The sequence below is a fragment of the Jaculus jaculus genome, chromosome 1 (assembly GCF_020740685.1).
Source record: "Jaculus jaculus isolate mJacJac1 chromosome 1, mJacJac1.mat.Y.cur, whole genome shotgun sequence".
NCBI classification, from domain to species: Eukaryota; Metazoa; Chordata; class Mammalia; order Rodentia; family Dipodidae; genus Jaculus; species Jaculus jaculus.
Window position 1 is genome coordinate 55,593,306 of NC_059102.1, and position 15,460 is coordinate 55,608,765.

Here is a 15,460-nt window from a genome sequence, read left to right on the forward strand (position 1 = left end):
GTGATGAAGGGTGCAAGCTGAGCCTCCTCCCAGTCCCCAGAGGGCCCTTACCATCAGTCTCCGCATTCTCTCCTTCTCGATCCGCTCAGTCTCCTTCTTCTGCTCCCTCTCAGTGTTGGCGTGCCACGTTGCCACTGCTTTGGAAAGCTTCTGGATCTTCCCAGCCACAGACCGATGGTATTCCTTAAAATCTTTTGCATGTTGCAAAATACTATTCAGGTACTCCTAAGAGATTCACAGGAGGGAGAAACAGCTATTTTCAGATCAACTTCCTCGTATCCTAGGAGGCATCAGCAGACTCCAAGAGGACTACATGACCACAACATAAATACTAGAATCCACTTGGAGATGGAACCCTCGAATAGCTCTGTAACTAAAGTACGGGCTGTATGGCTAGTGGGACAGAGGGCCACTTCTCATCTGCATTGTTATAAACCTAGGGAAAAGAGGTGACCTACCTCTACGTCAAGGATGGGGACTTCTGAAAATAGAATGACCAAAAGCTGAGACAGACCTTCAAGATGTCAACAGCAAGATTTAAAGTTCATTTCTCTTAGACTTATTTACTTATTTATGAGTGAGAGAGATAGAGAGGGGGGGTTTCTAGCCACTGCAAACCAACTCCAGGTTGCATGCACTACCTGGTGTATCTGGCTTACATGGATACTGCAGAATAGAACCTGGGTCCTTAGACTTCTGTTTGCAGGCAAGCACCTTAACCACCACGCCATGTCTCCAGCCCTAATGCCCATTTTTCTAGCACCCGAAAATAAACCTGAAGGACTAGGGCATTACCAATGAAAAGGATGTTTCTCCTGCTCTAAAGTTAATGCTCTAGAATCGTGATGCAAAGTAAGTTTATACAAAGCTAAAACTGCCATCCATAACTGTGCATTCATTTTATTCATAAAGGTGGGTAAATGCATACTTATACTATAATTCAGTATTTTTTTTTCCAAAAGGATACTATGGTACTAAATTAAGCATCGGAAGACAAGTAATTATACAAAATCAATTCCTCCATCAAAATATTTCCCAATAAAGCTAGGCATGGTGGTGCATGCCTTTAATCCCAGCATTTGGGAGGCAGAGGTAGGAGGATCACCATGAGTTCAAGGCCACCCTGAGACTACATAGTTAATTCCAGGTCAGCCTGGACTACAGCAAGACCCTACCTCAAAAAAACAAAACAAAACAAAAAAATTCCCAATAGCTAGATAGAAATGCTTTGAAATATCTGCTTCTATGAAACCTCCAAATGGACCTTTCAAAGAGGCCAGGCTACTTGCTTTATATTTGTTATCAAGATAACTTTTTTTCATGTTACCTCTCCCCAGGATTTTGCTCTAAGAAACCCACTCATGCTCCCTCAGGTAGTAGCTTTCCATTAAATTACAGATATAAATAACACCTGGTAGTGGACTAAAGGTAGCCCCCTCCATGATTATGGTAATATCCTAACTACCACTGTAAAGTTGTAAGAAGTGAAACTTTTATGAAGGGGATCATGTCCTTATAAAAGGATCCCAGAAAGCATTTTTATTCTCTTGGTGCCATATGGAGGACACCAGCAGATGGCCACCTGTTATCCAAAAAATGACCAGTATGCTGGCTTTGGCCTTCCAGCTCCATTTCTATAAAAAATAAATTCCTGTTGTTGTTCAACCACACATTCTCTGGTATTTTGATATAACAACCTCAACTGATAATACTTGGCTAGCGTTCAAGGAAGTTGGGGTCTAAGCCTCATTTGACATTGACACTGGGAAGGTCACCCATTTAAATGCCTTCACTAGTTTCCTGTCTCTTAAATGATGTGACAGGACTACATCAACTCCAAGCAACCTTTCTGTTCTGTGGTGTCACCACTTAACAAACACACTGGACCTGTGTCCCGTCATTCTGACCCCACCCGATGACCCCACAGGACACCTGTGGCCAGGTGAGGGCATGCAAAGCCGGGGGTAAGGACCTGGTGTTTCTGCCGGCGCTTCCTCTCTTGCTCTATCTTCTGCTGCTTCTCCAGCTTCTCTGTCATGCGGGCTTCACGCAGGGTCTGGCGCTTGCTCCTTTTATATGCTTTGGAGTTGAGGGCCGTCTCCAGGGTGGTGTCCCTGCGCATGCAGGCCACCACCTCCTGTCTCAGCTGCCGAGAGGAAAGCTGTTAGACAACCTTCCAACAGAAGGCAGTTTCTGAGCCCTGACCTTCTTGTGTTTCCACTTAATGGAATACAACGGGGCATCTATGGAAATTTTCTTTCAAATCACAATTGGCCTGATAGGACTGAAGTCATGTCAAATGTACATGGCAATTTTAAGGATCATATAAGATTTCTTCCCAAATAATTTAGGTAAGAAAAAAAAAAAACAATTATAGTACTACAACAGTAAAAAGGAATGAAAATGAAGATGTTGTCCTGGCTTTTAAATAAAGTAATTCATTCTACTTAGTTATCCTAATGACATTAATTAGTTCATAAGCAAGCTTTTAAATTTGCTCTTCCTTTTAGCTGTCACAGTAACATTCTCTTGTCTTTAAGGATTAGCTTTAATGATGATCTGTGAAAAGAGTAGGTTACTTTCCATGTATGCTGCAGGAAGCAGCATATGCTCAAAAAGTGGGAATTCACAACCTCAAGTAAATGGTAGCAAATACTGGTTTTGGTTTCCTCTGACTTCAATAATGATATCCCTTAGTATATAAATTTTATAGACTGTCATCATAGACTGATTTTAGATTAACACAGAACATTTTATTCATATTACATACTATGTGATGGTAAGCAATTGGGATTTGGAAAGATTCATGACTATAATTATTTAATTGAATATGAAATCTGTATCAAAGGTAGTTACTATAACTGGGAAAGTTTACAGACAACAGAAATTTCAATATCAGAAATAAGCAAGAGTCTAGCATAGTGAAACCAATTTGAACCTATGTTCAGACTTGCATTTAACAAAATTGTGTCAACTACTTCATTCTTCCATATTGCAAAGTTATATCTAAGAAAGAAGAAAATGGAACTTGAAGAATTTTTCTTTTGAGTTTTTTTTTTCCCCCTTTTGTATTTAATCGGAAATCTACTCCTACAAACCTAAGGCTAAGTAGCACCTAGCCACCAGATGCCCTTCTATGATACGACAACCCTAAACCAAGTGTGAACTCAAGTTCATGACAATGGAAAGCAAAGTACCTTGTGACTCCAGCCACATCCTTCAAAAGACCAAAACATGCAACTCAACACTTCCAAACTACATTTACCCATTCAGAATCCATTCTGCATGTCCTATACTTTTATAAAACACACTCATCTGGCTGACAACAGAATGCCCTCAACCCCTTTCAGTTTAGTCAGACAACCTGGAGACTTGCTCCTTTTGGCAGAACTCAGCCAAGGGAAAATACATTCTACTTCATTCCATTAGACTCTTATTGATTTAGAAATCACAAAATAGATCATTATACCACATATTAATGTGTGACAACTAAGAACTATAACAAGATAGTAACTTACTGGTTAGTCAGCATGTGAGTCTGATGAAATCAAAATGCCCCCAAGTTAGGTTTAGATGAATAATCAAGGTATAAAATACTGTTTCATGTTATTTCTACAAATGATGAGAGAGGAAATGGGCAGAGGTACGCTACCATATTTGTAAATTGTTTTCACAGTCATGGCTAGCACCTGACATTTGGGCTTCCCCACAGGCACTGATCTACACCTTCTGGACTCTCCTTGGAGCCACAATGGCAAACACAAGGTCTCCGCAGGGTGTTTTTATAGCTTGTCATCAACAGTAACAAAATGCAATAACTCTGATTTTGAAAGCCACAGTACAGGAGAAAAAACGTTTCTGATAAACAAAAGAGAAAAAGAATAATGAGAAGTTCATCTTCATTGCTTTAAGCCACAAGTGGTTAGTCTAAAAAGACATGCTATTTTACTAAGTTCCTATCTTTAAGCAGCATCGCGGAAATTGGAGGAAACTCCAATCACACTCTAGGAACAATTGCATTGATTTCATCCATCTCGGATCCACTAGGGAAAAGGTATTACCTGGCGTTGGAAATTGAGTAACCGTAGTGCTTTCAGTTCCACGGTTGCTTTGGTTCGTAAGTCTGGTGGCAATGAGCCAGGCAGATTTTCCAGTTCTTGTATCCTGTGAGCTATGCGAGCCTGAAGTCTACAAGGAAACAATGGAGTGGGTGTCAAGGGAGAGATGGAAACATACATTAACAACTGGGTCTTCAATGATCAACAATAGCCTTAGGTTTAAGTCCATGGGAAAACATTCCACATACTGACAGCTGATTTCTGCCACTCCTATAGGGATTCTGATGTTAAGCTATCTTTGAATGATGTATTGCAGACAAGTACCTCAATGTTAACTTTCTGCATAACTTCTCACTGACATCCCAAAAGGGGGCTCCTGATGCATCTAAGGAAAAAACAAAATTAAAAAGTCCTTGCTTGTTCTTAATACAGACAGAAAGTAAAAAACAGAAAAGTCAGAATAGTTAGCCCAGCCAGCAAACAGGCAGAGCTGAGGCATGGTTTTCTAACTTCCGGTTCAGTCCTAAAGCAAGCGGGCCTCCTTGCCAGATGCCAGTGACGACAGCAGCTAAGGTAGATGGACAAGAGCAGTTTTAGGAGCTGAGGCCACAGAAGTCAGGCAACCCAAGTCAGCCAGAGAGCCTTGCCTGCCAACCACAACCACTTCCTCTGTGCAGAGCTTGCTTGATAAAAAAAGACAAATTAGGCCTTTTCAAAAAATCAGGGGCAGCAGTGAACAGCACTTAAAATCAAAGAGTTTCTAGAAAAGGATGGGGGTTACTCATTTTAGACATCATCAAAATATAACAACAAGAACTTCCTCATAATGAAGACAGAATAAAAATACTTCATTCATTTGGATACTATTGTTGTTAGCGTATATAAAATGGTTTTAAGCGCTATTTTTACAAATAATCATATATCGCCAAAATCCAGTTTCAGAATGACCATTCCATTCCCTCTCTCTCTCCCCCCACCCAACACACACATACACTAGGGACAAAACTTTTTAGAAATAGTTTTCAAAAGAAAATGCAGAGAATAATGAGTTGACCAAGTAGATATGAACAGCACTAAGTGTATTTAGTGCACAACTTAATAAAACATCTAACACATGTGCATACACACACACACACACACACACACACACACACACACACACACAGAAGGGAAATGCTGTAATGGTCCCCATTGTACTAATGAAAAAACTAAAGAAACATGTAGACATCACAGAGCTAGTAAAGGGGGAAACCGAGGCTGGGTGTGCTAGTGCACACCTTTAATCCCAGCACTGGGGAGGCACAGGTAGGAGGATCACTGTGAGTTCAAGGCAAGCCTGAGAATTTGTAGTGAATGCCAGGTCAGCCTGAAGTAGCGTGAGATCCTGCCTCAAAAAAAAAAATAAAATAAAATAAACAAAATAAAGGAAGAAACCAAAATTGAAACCTTCATTTAGCTGATATCAAAATTACTGTAATAAAGAGGCAGAAAATATATACTTTCTGAGAACTTTCCTTAACTGGGGGAAAAAAAGCTGAAAACTCGGGATGCTGTTAAAAATGAATATTATGTGTGGTGGCTTGATTAAGGTATCCCCCATAAACTTAGGTGGTCTGACTGCTAGGTTTCCAGCTGATAAGAGATTTTGGGAATTAGCACCTCTTGGAGGCAGTGTATTGTTGGGGGTGGGCTTATGGGTGTTATAGCCAGTTTCCCCATGCCAGTGTTTGGCGTACTCCCCTGTTCCTGTTGTCCACCTTATGTTGGCCAGGAGGTGATGTCCACCCTCTGCTCATGCCATCGTTTTCTCCTGTCATTGTTAAGCTTCCCCTCGAGCCTGTAAGCCAAAATAAACCTCTTTTTCCCACAAGCTTCTCTTGGTTGGGTGATTTCTACCAGCAATGCGAACCTGGCTGCAACATTATGGATTCAGGATGATTCCCCAGTATCCATGTAAGCCAGATGCACAAGGTGGCACATGTGTCTGGAGTTTGTTTGCAATAGCTAGAGGTCCAAGTATGTCCATTTTCTCTATCTCTATCTGCTTCTCTCTCTCCCTCTTCCTCTCCTGCCCTCTCAAATAAATATATAAAATATTTTTAAATGAATATTATGAATGTTGGAGAGAATACTCAGTGGTTAATGATGCTTGTATGTAAAGCTGGGAGGCTTAGGTTCAAGTTTCCAGTACTCACGTAAAGGCAGATACACCAATTAGTACATGTGTCTTGAGCTCATTTGCAGTAGTAAGAGGCCCTGGTGACCCATACTCACTCTTTTTCCTCACAGAATTCTGAGTTAGCCTGCACTACAGGAAGGCCCTACCTCAAAAAAATATTCTGGTTTTCTCCAACTTTCATAATGTTGGATATTAATATAGGGAGTAAAACTTTCCCAGACTTAGGGGCTGCAAATGTATTAATAATTCATATAGCCCAAATACAAAATGAGAGATTTAAAAAACAACCTATAGTAATACGGTTTGAAAGTTATATGGTCTGAACATACTTTTCAGTGGAGCTGGGAAGACAGTTCAGTCAATAAAGCACTTGCCTGACAAGAACGAGGAACTGAGGAAGAAGAGTCTGTCACGGGGGAGATCTTGAGTCTAGACCTAAGCAGAGCGGAGAACAGCTGGAATGCTGTTTCATGCTGCTGGCTGCTTGTGGTGTGTCTCTGCTATGATCTGTGGAAACGAGCCAGCTGCTTCTGCCACTCATGGTGTACCCCTGGAATTTGTAAGCCTGAAATAAACCCCTTTCTTCCTATAAGCTGCTTCTGGTTGGATGCTCCTTCCAGCAACCTGAAACTGACTACAGTACTGTTTACAGTAAAATGCTGGGTGCAGCAACATGCACCAAATTGCCACTGCCAGAGAGGCTGATAGATAGGAGGATTCCTGGGATTGGCTGAACAGTTGGTCTAGTTAAATCAGGGAGCTCCACGTCCAGGTGAAAGATCCTGTCTACAAAGAGGCAAAGGGAGTACCTGAGGAATGACACTTGATGTCGTCCATGACCTCCACGCTCACACAGACATATATGAACATGCACATACACCTGAACACATACTACACAAATACAATTTTTATTACAAAAAATACACATTTATAAAAAAAATAGTTGTAGGTCTGGAAAGATGACTTAGTGGTTAAAGTATTTGCCAGTAAAGCCTAAGGCCCCAGGTTTGATTCCCCAGTACCCACATAAACCATATGCATAAGGTGGAACATGTGCCTGGAATTTGTTTGCAGTGGCAAAAGGCCCTGATGTGCCTATTCTCTCTTTCCCCCTTTCCCTCTCTCTCTCCCTCCCTCTCTCTCTCTCTCTCTCTCTCTCTCTCTCTCTCTCTCTCATAAAAAATTAAAATAAATCTTTATAAAAATACGGGAAGTGAGTTATTTCTCATCAACTTCATTGAAAACAACACATATGAGAGATTCTTATTTTAATTGGCACATGTGCTATGGATTCTGCACCACTGAGTAAGTCATCACCATCTTGTTACCATGCAGTCATTTTACCTCAGCATACTGATCCAAATAAACACATTTTCAAATGCACTAACCATTCACTAGACTAAATATTGGTTAGTTCAAACGATAATAAACTTTCACTATTTCACTCTTTCAGAAAAAATCATTCGAACTCTCTAAACTATTTTCCATATCCCTCTAATTAGTGGTAGTGATAGGAGTTTTATTTTTCATTATATGGATTATTAGCTAGTTCACTGTGTTACCTATCCATGTAGCCCCAACTCTCCAAACAAGAAACAGAACCAAAACATTCAAGATATTAGAAGAAAAACAAAACTACTAAAAGGAAAAAGAAATGAATTTTATAGCCTGATTACTAAGGCCATACTAAAAGAAAAGTATTAGAGCAGGGTGAGATCATGATGCCCATGGGTTGGTTATATCACTTCCTTGGCTCAGATTCATTGAAGACTTACTTGGGTATCCTAAAATTCAAACTATCCCTGTTTATTCTGGTTCTCCCAGACTCATGGAGCCAGGTGCTAAATGAGAGAAATGGCTGCCTTTGTATCACCCTTCCAAAGGAGTATGGCGCTAGGACTAGACAAATAACCACAGCACACCTGAGCTGACAGTGCTGAGATTAAACCACATGGCACTGGGTGGGAAGCCAGAGAGTGGAGAGAAAAGCGAGGAAGTGGGGAGTGGGCGCTTGTCATGATGATGTGGCTGCCTGAGTTGCTGCCATACATAGGTATAGTACCCGGGGGTGGGCCTCTCCCAAGCACTACTTGTCCAGTAACTTATGAGTATAGCTCAAGAGTTCCCAAAACAGGACTTTTTTTATGAAAGGGAGGAAAGAAGTACAAAGTATAAACTGGAAGAGAAGAAAACAAGTAGATTTCACAGTAAAATGTGATGGATTCCATGTAGCACATCGGGGTGGCTTGCAGAGGTCCAGGAGGGGTTTCTTTGGCACAGAAAATTATGTCTTTGTTGTTGTTGTTCTTAATAGAAATCTTTATTTTAAATAATGCTCTTCTCCAGACAATTTCATCTTGCCATCACTAGGATTCAGCAGGTAGTCTGATAAAGAGATTCAGGATTCTAAACTTCCCGAAACAACAGCTAGATGTAATCCCACATGACTGCAGGAGACTCATTTAGTGTCCTCACAAGCACAGAAAATTGAAGCAGAATTAGGTCACTCAGGTTTTTCATACAGACTGAACAGTAAATCAAGAGGGGCCACTGTTCTGGCAAGAAAAAGAGTTCCATTAGAGGCTACAGAGATTTGTTCAGGTCCAAAGGAGAAGTTTATGATTCCTGTAGGAGAGTTATTTGAACAGAAAAATGACACTGGTACATTTTGTTCCTTCAAGGAGCTGAGTGACACTTTAAGGAGAGAGTGGACATGTGTGACTTTGGCAACTCTGCTGGTAAAGCGACTAGTGGTAACTGTGAGAAGAAATTTCCAGGGTTGTGATGGAGGCGAGGGCCAGACAAAAAAGCCACCCTAGGTAAATGGCCCTCGCCTCCTAAAACCAGCAAGCTGCGCTCCTGTTTCCACACTGAATCAGATTTGAGTACAGAGAGGCCTGGTGTAATTCAAAGATGGTCTTCCCAAATAAACCCTTTGAATGTGAAGTACATCTTCCATGCAAACGTTGGTGACATTTGTTTACAGGCCAACTTGAGAACTCCTGAACTACTTTCAAACGTACATCTAATCTAAACGGAAGGATGAAATGAAACTGGGTACAATAAGAGGGCAAGGAAAGATGGCCAAAGGGGTAGGGGGCACGTAAAACTCTGATAGTTCACAGAGAACCAATAAAGTTCTAAGCCAAAAAAATAAAGTGGGTCAAAAAGAAAGCATCCAATTTAAGTGGGAAAAAATGTTTTCAACTAGAGAGCTTGATCAGATCTGAGGCCAGTGTTCTCAGGCAGAAACTCACCAATGCTATGACTGAATGATTGAATAAACAAGGTTGATTCATCAAAATTCTGGTATCATGATGAACTGGTGAAAGGAGCCAATTGACTTAGAAGTTAAAGCAATGTTAAGATTCTAATTGCTTCCTTTCCACTGTCATAGAGAAGTAAATGATTCTAAGAGGGCCAATGAAATGAACATCTGTTAAGGTATTTCTGTCAGACACCTTTTGCTCAAAGTTTATCAAATTGCAAGAGGTTTTTAAAGACCTTGTTCAAACATTTTAGCAGGTGGCAAGCATACACTAGACCCTTCTAGTTATCCCACCTACTGAGCCATTCTATCACAATGGGAAGAAGTGAAAAAGAGTCTCATCACTGTCTTTTATGAGTGTCTAATTGAACTAATGTAGCAGTTGAGAAATTTATCTTCATACAGGCTGAAGCCAGCCATTGTTCTCTGACTAAAGAAGATAAGGCATGCTGCATAATGATGCCAACACAAACTCATCTTCTCCAGATGGCCATGGGCAAATTCGGACCAAAGGTCACCAGGACTTTGGACCCCAGGGTTGTCCAGATTATTAATTTCAAAACCTCACAGCTTCACAAAGGAGAAGACATTTATTCAGTGATAACTGTGCCAGAAGAGAAAGGTTATGATACCACATTTTTGCAAAGCATGTAATTTAAAAGTTACTGATAGCTGTAATTTTTGTTAATATAGGAGTAGAAGAAAGAAGCTTTTTATACATTGAAATAGGCTAAGTGGTACTACTTGATACCACACTTCTTGAGAGAGCATTCATTAAAAACACACTTCCAAAAACAGGTATGAAACTGAGTATGTTATAAGAAGGCCTACCAATTAAAATTCTGGTAACTACTACAAAACGAATTTAGGAATAAGCAAAACAAACAGCTATCCCCGCCCCAACATGCACAAGAAAGAGGCTGAGATGAGAAAAAATGCCAGACATTATATAAAAGGTCTAGGTAACAGGACGTCTTATGAGCTCACGTGACATAACAAAGCTACCAGGAGCTTGACACCTTCAGAGTAGGGAAAAACATATCAGTTCCCAGGAAGCTAGACTTTGAGAGAAACTACACAATTCCTCTCGATCCTATTACTGATTTTTCCACCTCCCCCCCACAATAATTCTGAATCTTTTTATTCAACAACATATAAAAAAATTCTGTACGTGAAGCTAGTTTTCTGCCTTGTGTGTCCCTCCTAGACTTTGTAATACCCAATTAGTCAACCAACAGAACCTGCAAAACACTGAAATACAGTGATGATATCTAGTACTCCAGGTTCACAGGAAAGGCTGGACACAATACTGTAAGTGCTCCTAATTGATGATTAGCAATAGAAATGAGAAAATAAAGTTACAGTCCTAAAAGCAATATACAATTAATGTCCAGTGACTGGGACTCATTCATAGTAACTCTCAAAGCCAGTTTTATTTATTTAGTCTAACAATAAGTCATGTGCTTTTTGGTAAATATTAAGGGAACTCAAACATTATTTATTAGTACTCTATAATTTTCACATTTATTTTTGTTATAAATTAAATAACAGTCAAAAAATAACAATAATCATAGCTAAGATTTACCAGATGTTTTTATAACATTTTATCTTCCCGAATCTAAAAGAAGTGACATTAATACCTTCTCATAACATATGAGGACACTGAGTCTCAGAAAAGATATAACCTAACAAAAGCAACAAAACTAATGGCAGTACATGTTTCTAGAAGACTCCAGAGCCTTCAAGCTTAGCTTTGAGCTTGAGTCAATACATACTACACTCAACTCTCTGGTTGCCATTAACTATTTACATGAGGGCTCACAGCCTGTGAGCCAACTCTTACCCACAGCTGTTTTTCTAAATAAAGTCTTACTGGAACAAAGCCAACCTATTATGGTCTATGGGTGTTTTCCCACAAAAGGGGCACAGCCAACCAAGTATTTGTGTCTGAGACATATGTCCCTGCAAAGCATATAATATATTCCATCTGGTCTTTCGTAGAAAAAGTTTGCCAACCCCTAATTTAGGTATAGATGTGCCAAAACAGGTGAAAATTAAATTTCCAGATTAAGGCTTTAAATTAGGATCCTATGTTAACACAGCCATATAAGGTATGCTCATATAAAGCTAGGCGAACCAACATGTGTGAATTCAAACAAAACACTGTGCCATACCAAGTTTCTTTAGTACCGTGAGACGCAGCACTGATGTGAATGTCAGACCGACCTCACACACTCAACCTGACTGCCTCTATCATTTAAAGTCACAAACTGACAGTCAAAGACCATGAGGTAACTGCGCAACCCAAGTGAGAGGTGAGCATTTCCCTGGATTCAGAAACTTGGGACTGGGCTTTTTTGTTATTTAGTTTGGGTCCCCTTTAAAAAAAAAACAAAACCTTAGTTGTGATTGTAAAGTGACCTGTGACTCGGCAAGTGGTAGAGGTGGCCAAAAGTTTCCTGCCCGAATAAGTGAAAAGTCAGCCTGGGCTACCAGTACCACCCCAGGCCTCCCGAGGGCATGCAAACTTTTCTTGGCAACTTTGCACTGAAATCATAGCAGTCGCCTCCTGCCCCAGGACACCCCTCAGCCCCTGCTGCGGGCCGTACCTGTACTCGCGCTCCTGCAGGATCTCCACCGGGTCCAGGCCTTGGGGTTTCTGGATGGGGCTGATGCGGCTCTGCTTGGGCTGCAGCTGCAGGACTGGCGAGGGCTGTCCGGGCGCGGGCTGCTGCACCGAGGGCCCTGGCACCGCAGCAGCAGGCGGCTGCGTGGCGGCTGGGGGCACCGGAGAGGGCCGGCCACTGGGTGCAGGCACTGGCAGCTTCTGCGGGGTGCTGGGGCCGCTTAACAGCAACTCTGCCCCGGGGCCTGTGGGACAAAAGGAACATGGGCAGCGCCAGACAGATGGAAACCAGCCTGCATGCCCAGTCTTCCTGCTGACCACCAGCCAGGAGTTGGGGACCACCATGTGTCTTAAATACTGAGAGTAGAGAAGACAAAAGGAAGACACGCAGGAAAGAGGGAAGAGAGGAAAGTGAAGGAGGGGAAAGAAAAAGGAAAAAGAAAAAGGGGGGGAGGCACATAACCCTCAGGGAAACAGTATTCACGAAGAAACATTGTAATAAATTAAGGAAATTGCCTCTTAATGCTTTTACTGTAGCCTTCTACAGTTTGTTTCTTTTTTTTTTTTCTTAAATGAACTGCAGGTAGATTCAAAGTTCAGAAAAGTAAGACCATTATACAACAATCAAATGTCATCTGGGTGTGCAAACAAACCACCACAGGCAAGCCTCTATACTGTGGGCTCTGTCCTTTCCAATGAGCCATGCTAATGAGGAAAGAGCTTGTTGGTCTGAGGGGAACTCAAGGGAATTCACTTTTTTTTTCTTCTTAGTACCCTTTAAAACATATTTCAGCTTAATTAGTAAATTCTGGGAAGTTAATTTTACCTGTACCATATATTAGCAAAATATTTCTAAGAACACTCCAATGTCAAGAGAAAAACAATCTTATCTCACCTGATAAAGATTAATTTTATAAAGGTGAAAGAGAATTTTTTTCTCATCAGAAGAAAATGATTTGCGGTCTTTGAGTTTATTGAAAACACTGAAGCCAGGAGTGGTGGCACAGGCCAATAATCCCAGCACTTGGGAAGAAGAAAGAATCAGTAATTCAAGGTCATCATTGGCTACACAAGGAGTTCATGGCCACCCTGGGATACATGGGACTACGTCTCAAAAACAACCACCTCAATATTTAAACCCCATTGAAATCAGTGACAGTCATGTCCTACATTAAACTTCTGGAGTTTTAATTAGTTTTAAGGTATAGATCTAAAATAAGACATGTGGGCTGGAGAGATGGCTTAGTGGTTAAGTGCTTGCCTGTGAAGCCTAAGGACCCCAGTTTGAGGCTCGGTTCCCCAGGACCCACATTAGCCAGATGCACAAGGGGGCACACACATCTGGAGTTCGTTTGCAGTGGCTGGAGGCTCTGGTATGTCCATTTGCTCTCTATCTGCCTCTTTCTCTCTCTGTCACTTTCAAATAAATAAGTAAAAATCACACACAAAAATTTTTTTTTAATAAAATAAAATAAGACATGTTCTGTCTCTCCTCCCAGATAGTTGTCAACTGCCTTAAAATAATTTTAGATTAGTGATGTTACCACAAGTTAGTTAAGCTTTTAAGCAGAAGAATCTCAGTAAGCAGATGTTAAAACCATAAATAGGCATTCTTCCAAGTATTTCCTATACTCTATCTAAGGAAAAAAAAATAAAGCTATTAGGTATAAAAGTAATAGTCGATATACTCCAGAGAGGCTTAATAATTAACCATAAAAAGGCATATGTTATAAAAACTGAAACAAACCTATCCAATTTCCAACAAATACCATTTAGAAATAGGTTTAAATGACAATTCAAAGAAGGCCATATGCAAACATTTTGACAGGAAGAATGTAAAGAATTAATACAAGCTGCTTAGGAAGCTACAGTGCATGTTGGGCTGTGTGTGTGTGGGGGGGGGGAGATGTGTGTGCATGCATGCTGGTGTGTCCTTTCTTTCTTTATCTGTGTGTGTGTTCTTGCTTCCCTTGACCAAACTTAGACAATACTTTCCAAAGATAAAGAGCTAGATAAACTTTCTTCTTAAGCTATTAGTTACTCCTGGTTCTAGGGGTTGATGAAAAAGTCTTAGAGGAAAATGTATGGACGTTTGCCTTTTGTTTCAGATATACATATATTTTGGGGGGATATGATGTACCATCATAATGAAGGTTTTTTTTTCAGCTAAATAATTTCTGACATTTGTCTCATAAATGTGAAATCATTTTAACTTATGCATTTATCAATTATATAGTAAATATATTTACTTATTTGCAAGCAGAATGAGAGAGATTAAGAGAAAATGAGCAAATCAGGGCCTCTTGCCACTACAAACAAACTCCAGACACATGTGCCACATTGTGTAGCTGGCTTTATGTGGCTACTGGGGAATCCAACCCAGGCCATTAGACCTTGCAAGTAAGTGCCATTAACCTGTAAGCTATCTCTCCAGCCTTAATTGCAATTTTTATTAAGAGTTCTTTTCATCTATGTGTAAGAAAAAGTTCTAACATTCAATGCGGGGGCTGTTAAGCACTAAAATAAGATATGGAAAGAAGTTTTAGAATGTGTTCTCTATAGAGGTTTTGATAATAGGGAGCGGTTTTTCCTTTGCATTTCTTTAGATGTAATCCAGTCAAATGAGAGAAGGTACAGATTTCTAACATTTGCTTTTATTCTCTGATTGGATGAATCATTTTTAATAAACCCAAAAAGTTGATAGAATTAAACATCCTAGGAGCTTTAATATAACCATACTAAGCAGTGAGTTTAATACATCCAGAGCCTCTGAAAACAAGGGCCTTCGATGAAAAGAAAATGGGATCTATGTGATAAGACCATATCACTAGGAATTCCAATGTCAAAATGCTTTTCCTCCTTTCAAAGTTCAAGCGAATCAAAGGATGCTAACAGCTCACTAGTGCCCAGCGCACTCTCTTCGTTAACACACCTGCCTGGAAAACCTGACGCAGGATGAGGAAGCCTATGAGGGTTCTTTGAGGCATGTTTAAGTCACTATTTTTAAAACCAGTTTGTTTTTTTTTTTTAATTTTCTTTTGCTTATTTTATTTATTTATTTGAGAGCAACAGACAGAGAGAGAGAAAGAGGCAGAGAGAGAAAGGATGGGCGCGCCAGGGCTTCCAGCCACTGCAAATGAACTCCAGATGTGTGCACCCCCTTGTGCATCTGGCTAACGTGGGTCCTGGGGAATTGAGCCTCGAACTGGGGTCCTTAGGCTTCACAGGCAAGCTCTAAACCGCTAAGCCATCTCTCCAGCCCACCAGTTTTAATCAGAGCAAGGTATCCAGAGCACAGTTGCCATAGGTCATCCTTAGTCTGTGTCCCC

The 15,460-nt window shown here is 40.6% G+C and overlaps 1 protein-coding gene across 6 annotated transcripts in view; it reads right to left on the reverse strand.

The window, feature by feature from the left end:
• Positions 1 to 15,460, reverse strand: part of Smarca2 (SWI/SNF related, matrix associated, actin dependent regulator of chromatin, subfamily a, member 2) — a 187,048-nt gene that overhangs the window by 139,121 nt on the left and 32,467 nt on the right. For all 6 annotated transcript variants that reach the window (XM_045145734.1, XM_045145738.1, XM_045145746.1 and 3 more), the window contains 4 exons: positions 12,115 to 12,376; positions 4,062 to 4,188; positions 1,973 to 2,146; positions 52 to 225 (listed from right to left, as the gene is read on the reverse strand). In XM_045145734.1, coding sequence (XP_045001669.1) covers positions 52 to 225; positions 1,973 to 2,146; positions 4,062 to 4,188; positions 12,115 to 12,376 — 737 coding nt within the window. The remainder of the gene's footprint in view (positions 1 to 51; positions 226 to 1,972; positions 2,147 to 4,061; positions 4,189 to 12,114; positions 12,377 to 15,460) is intronic.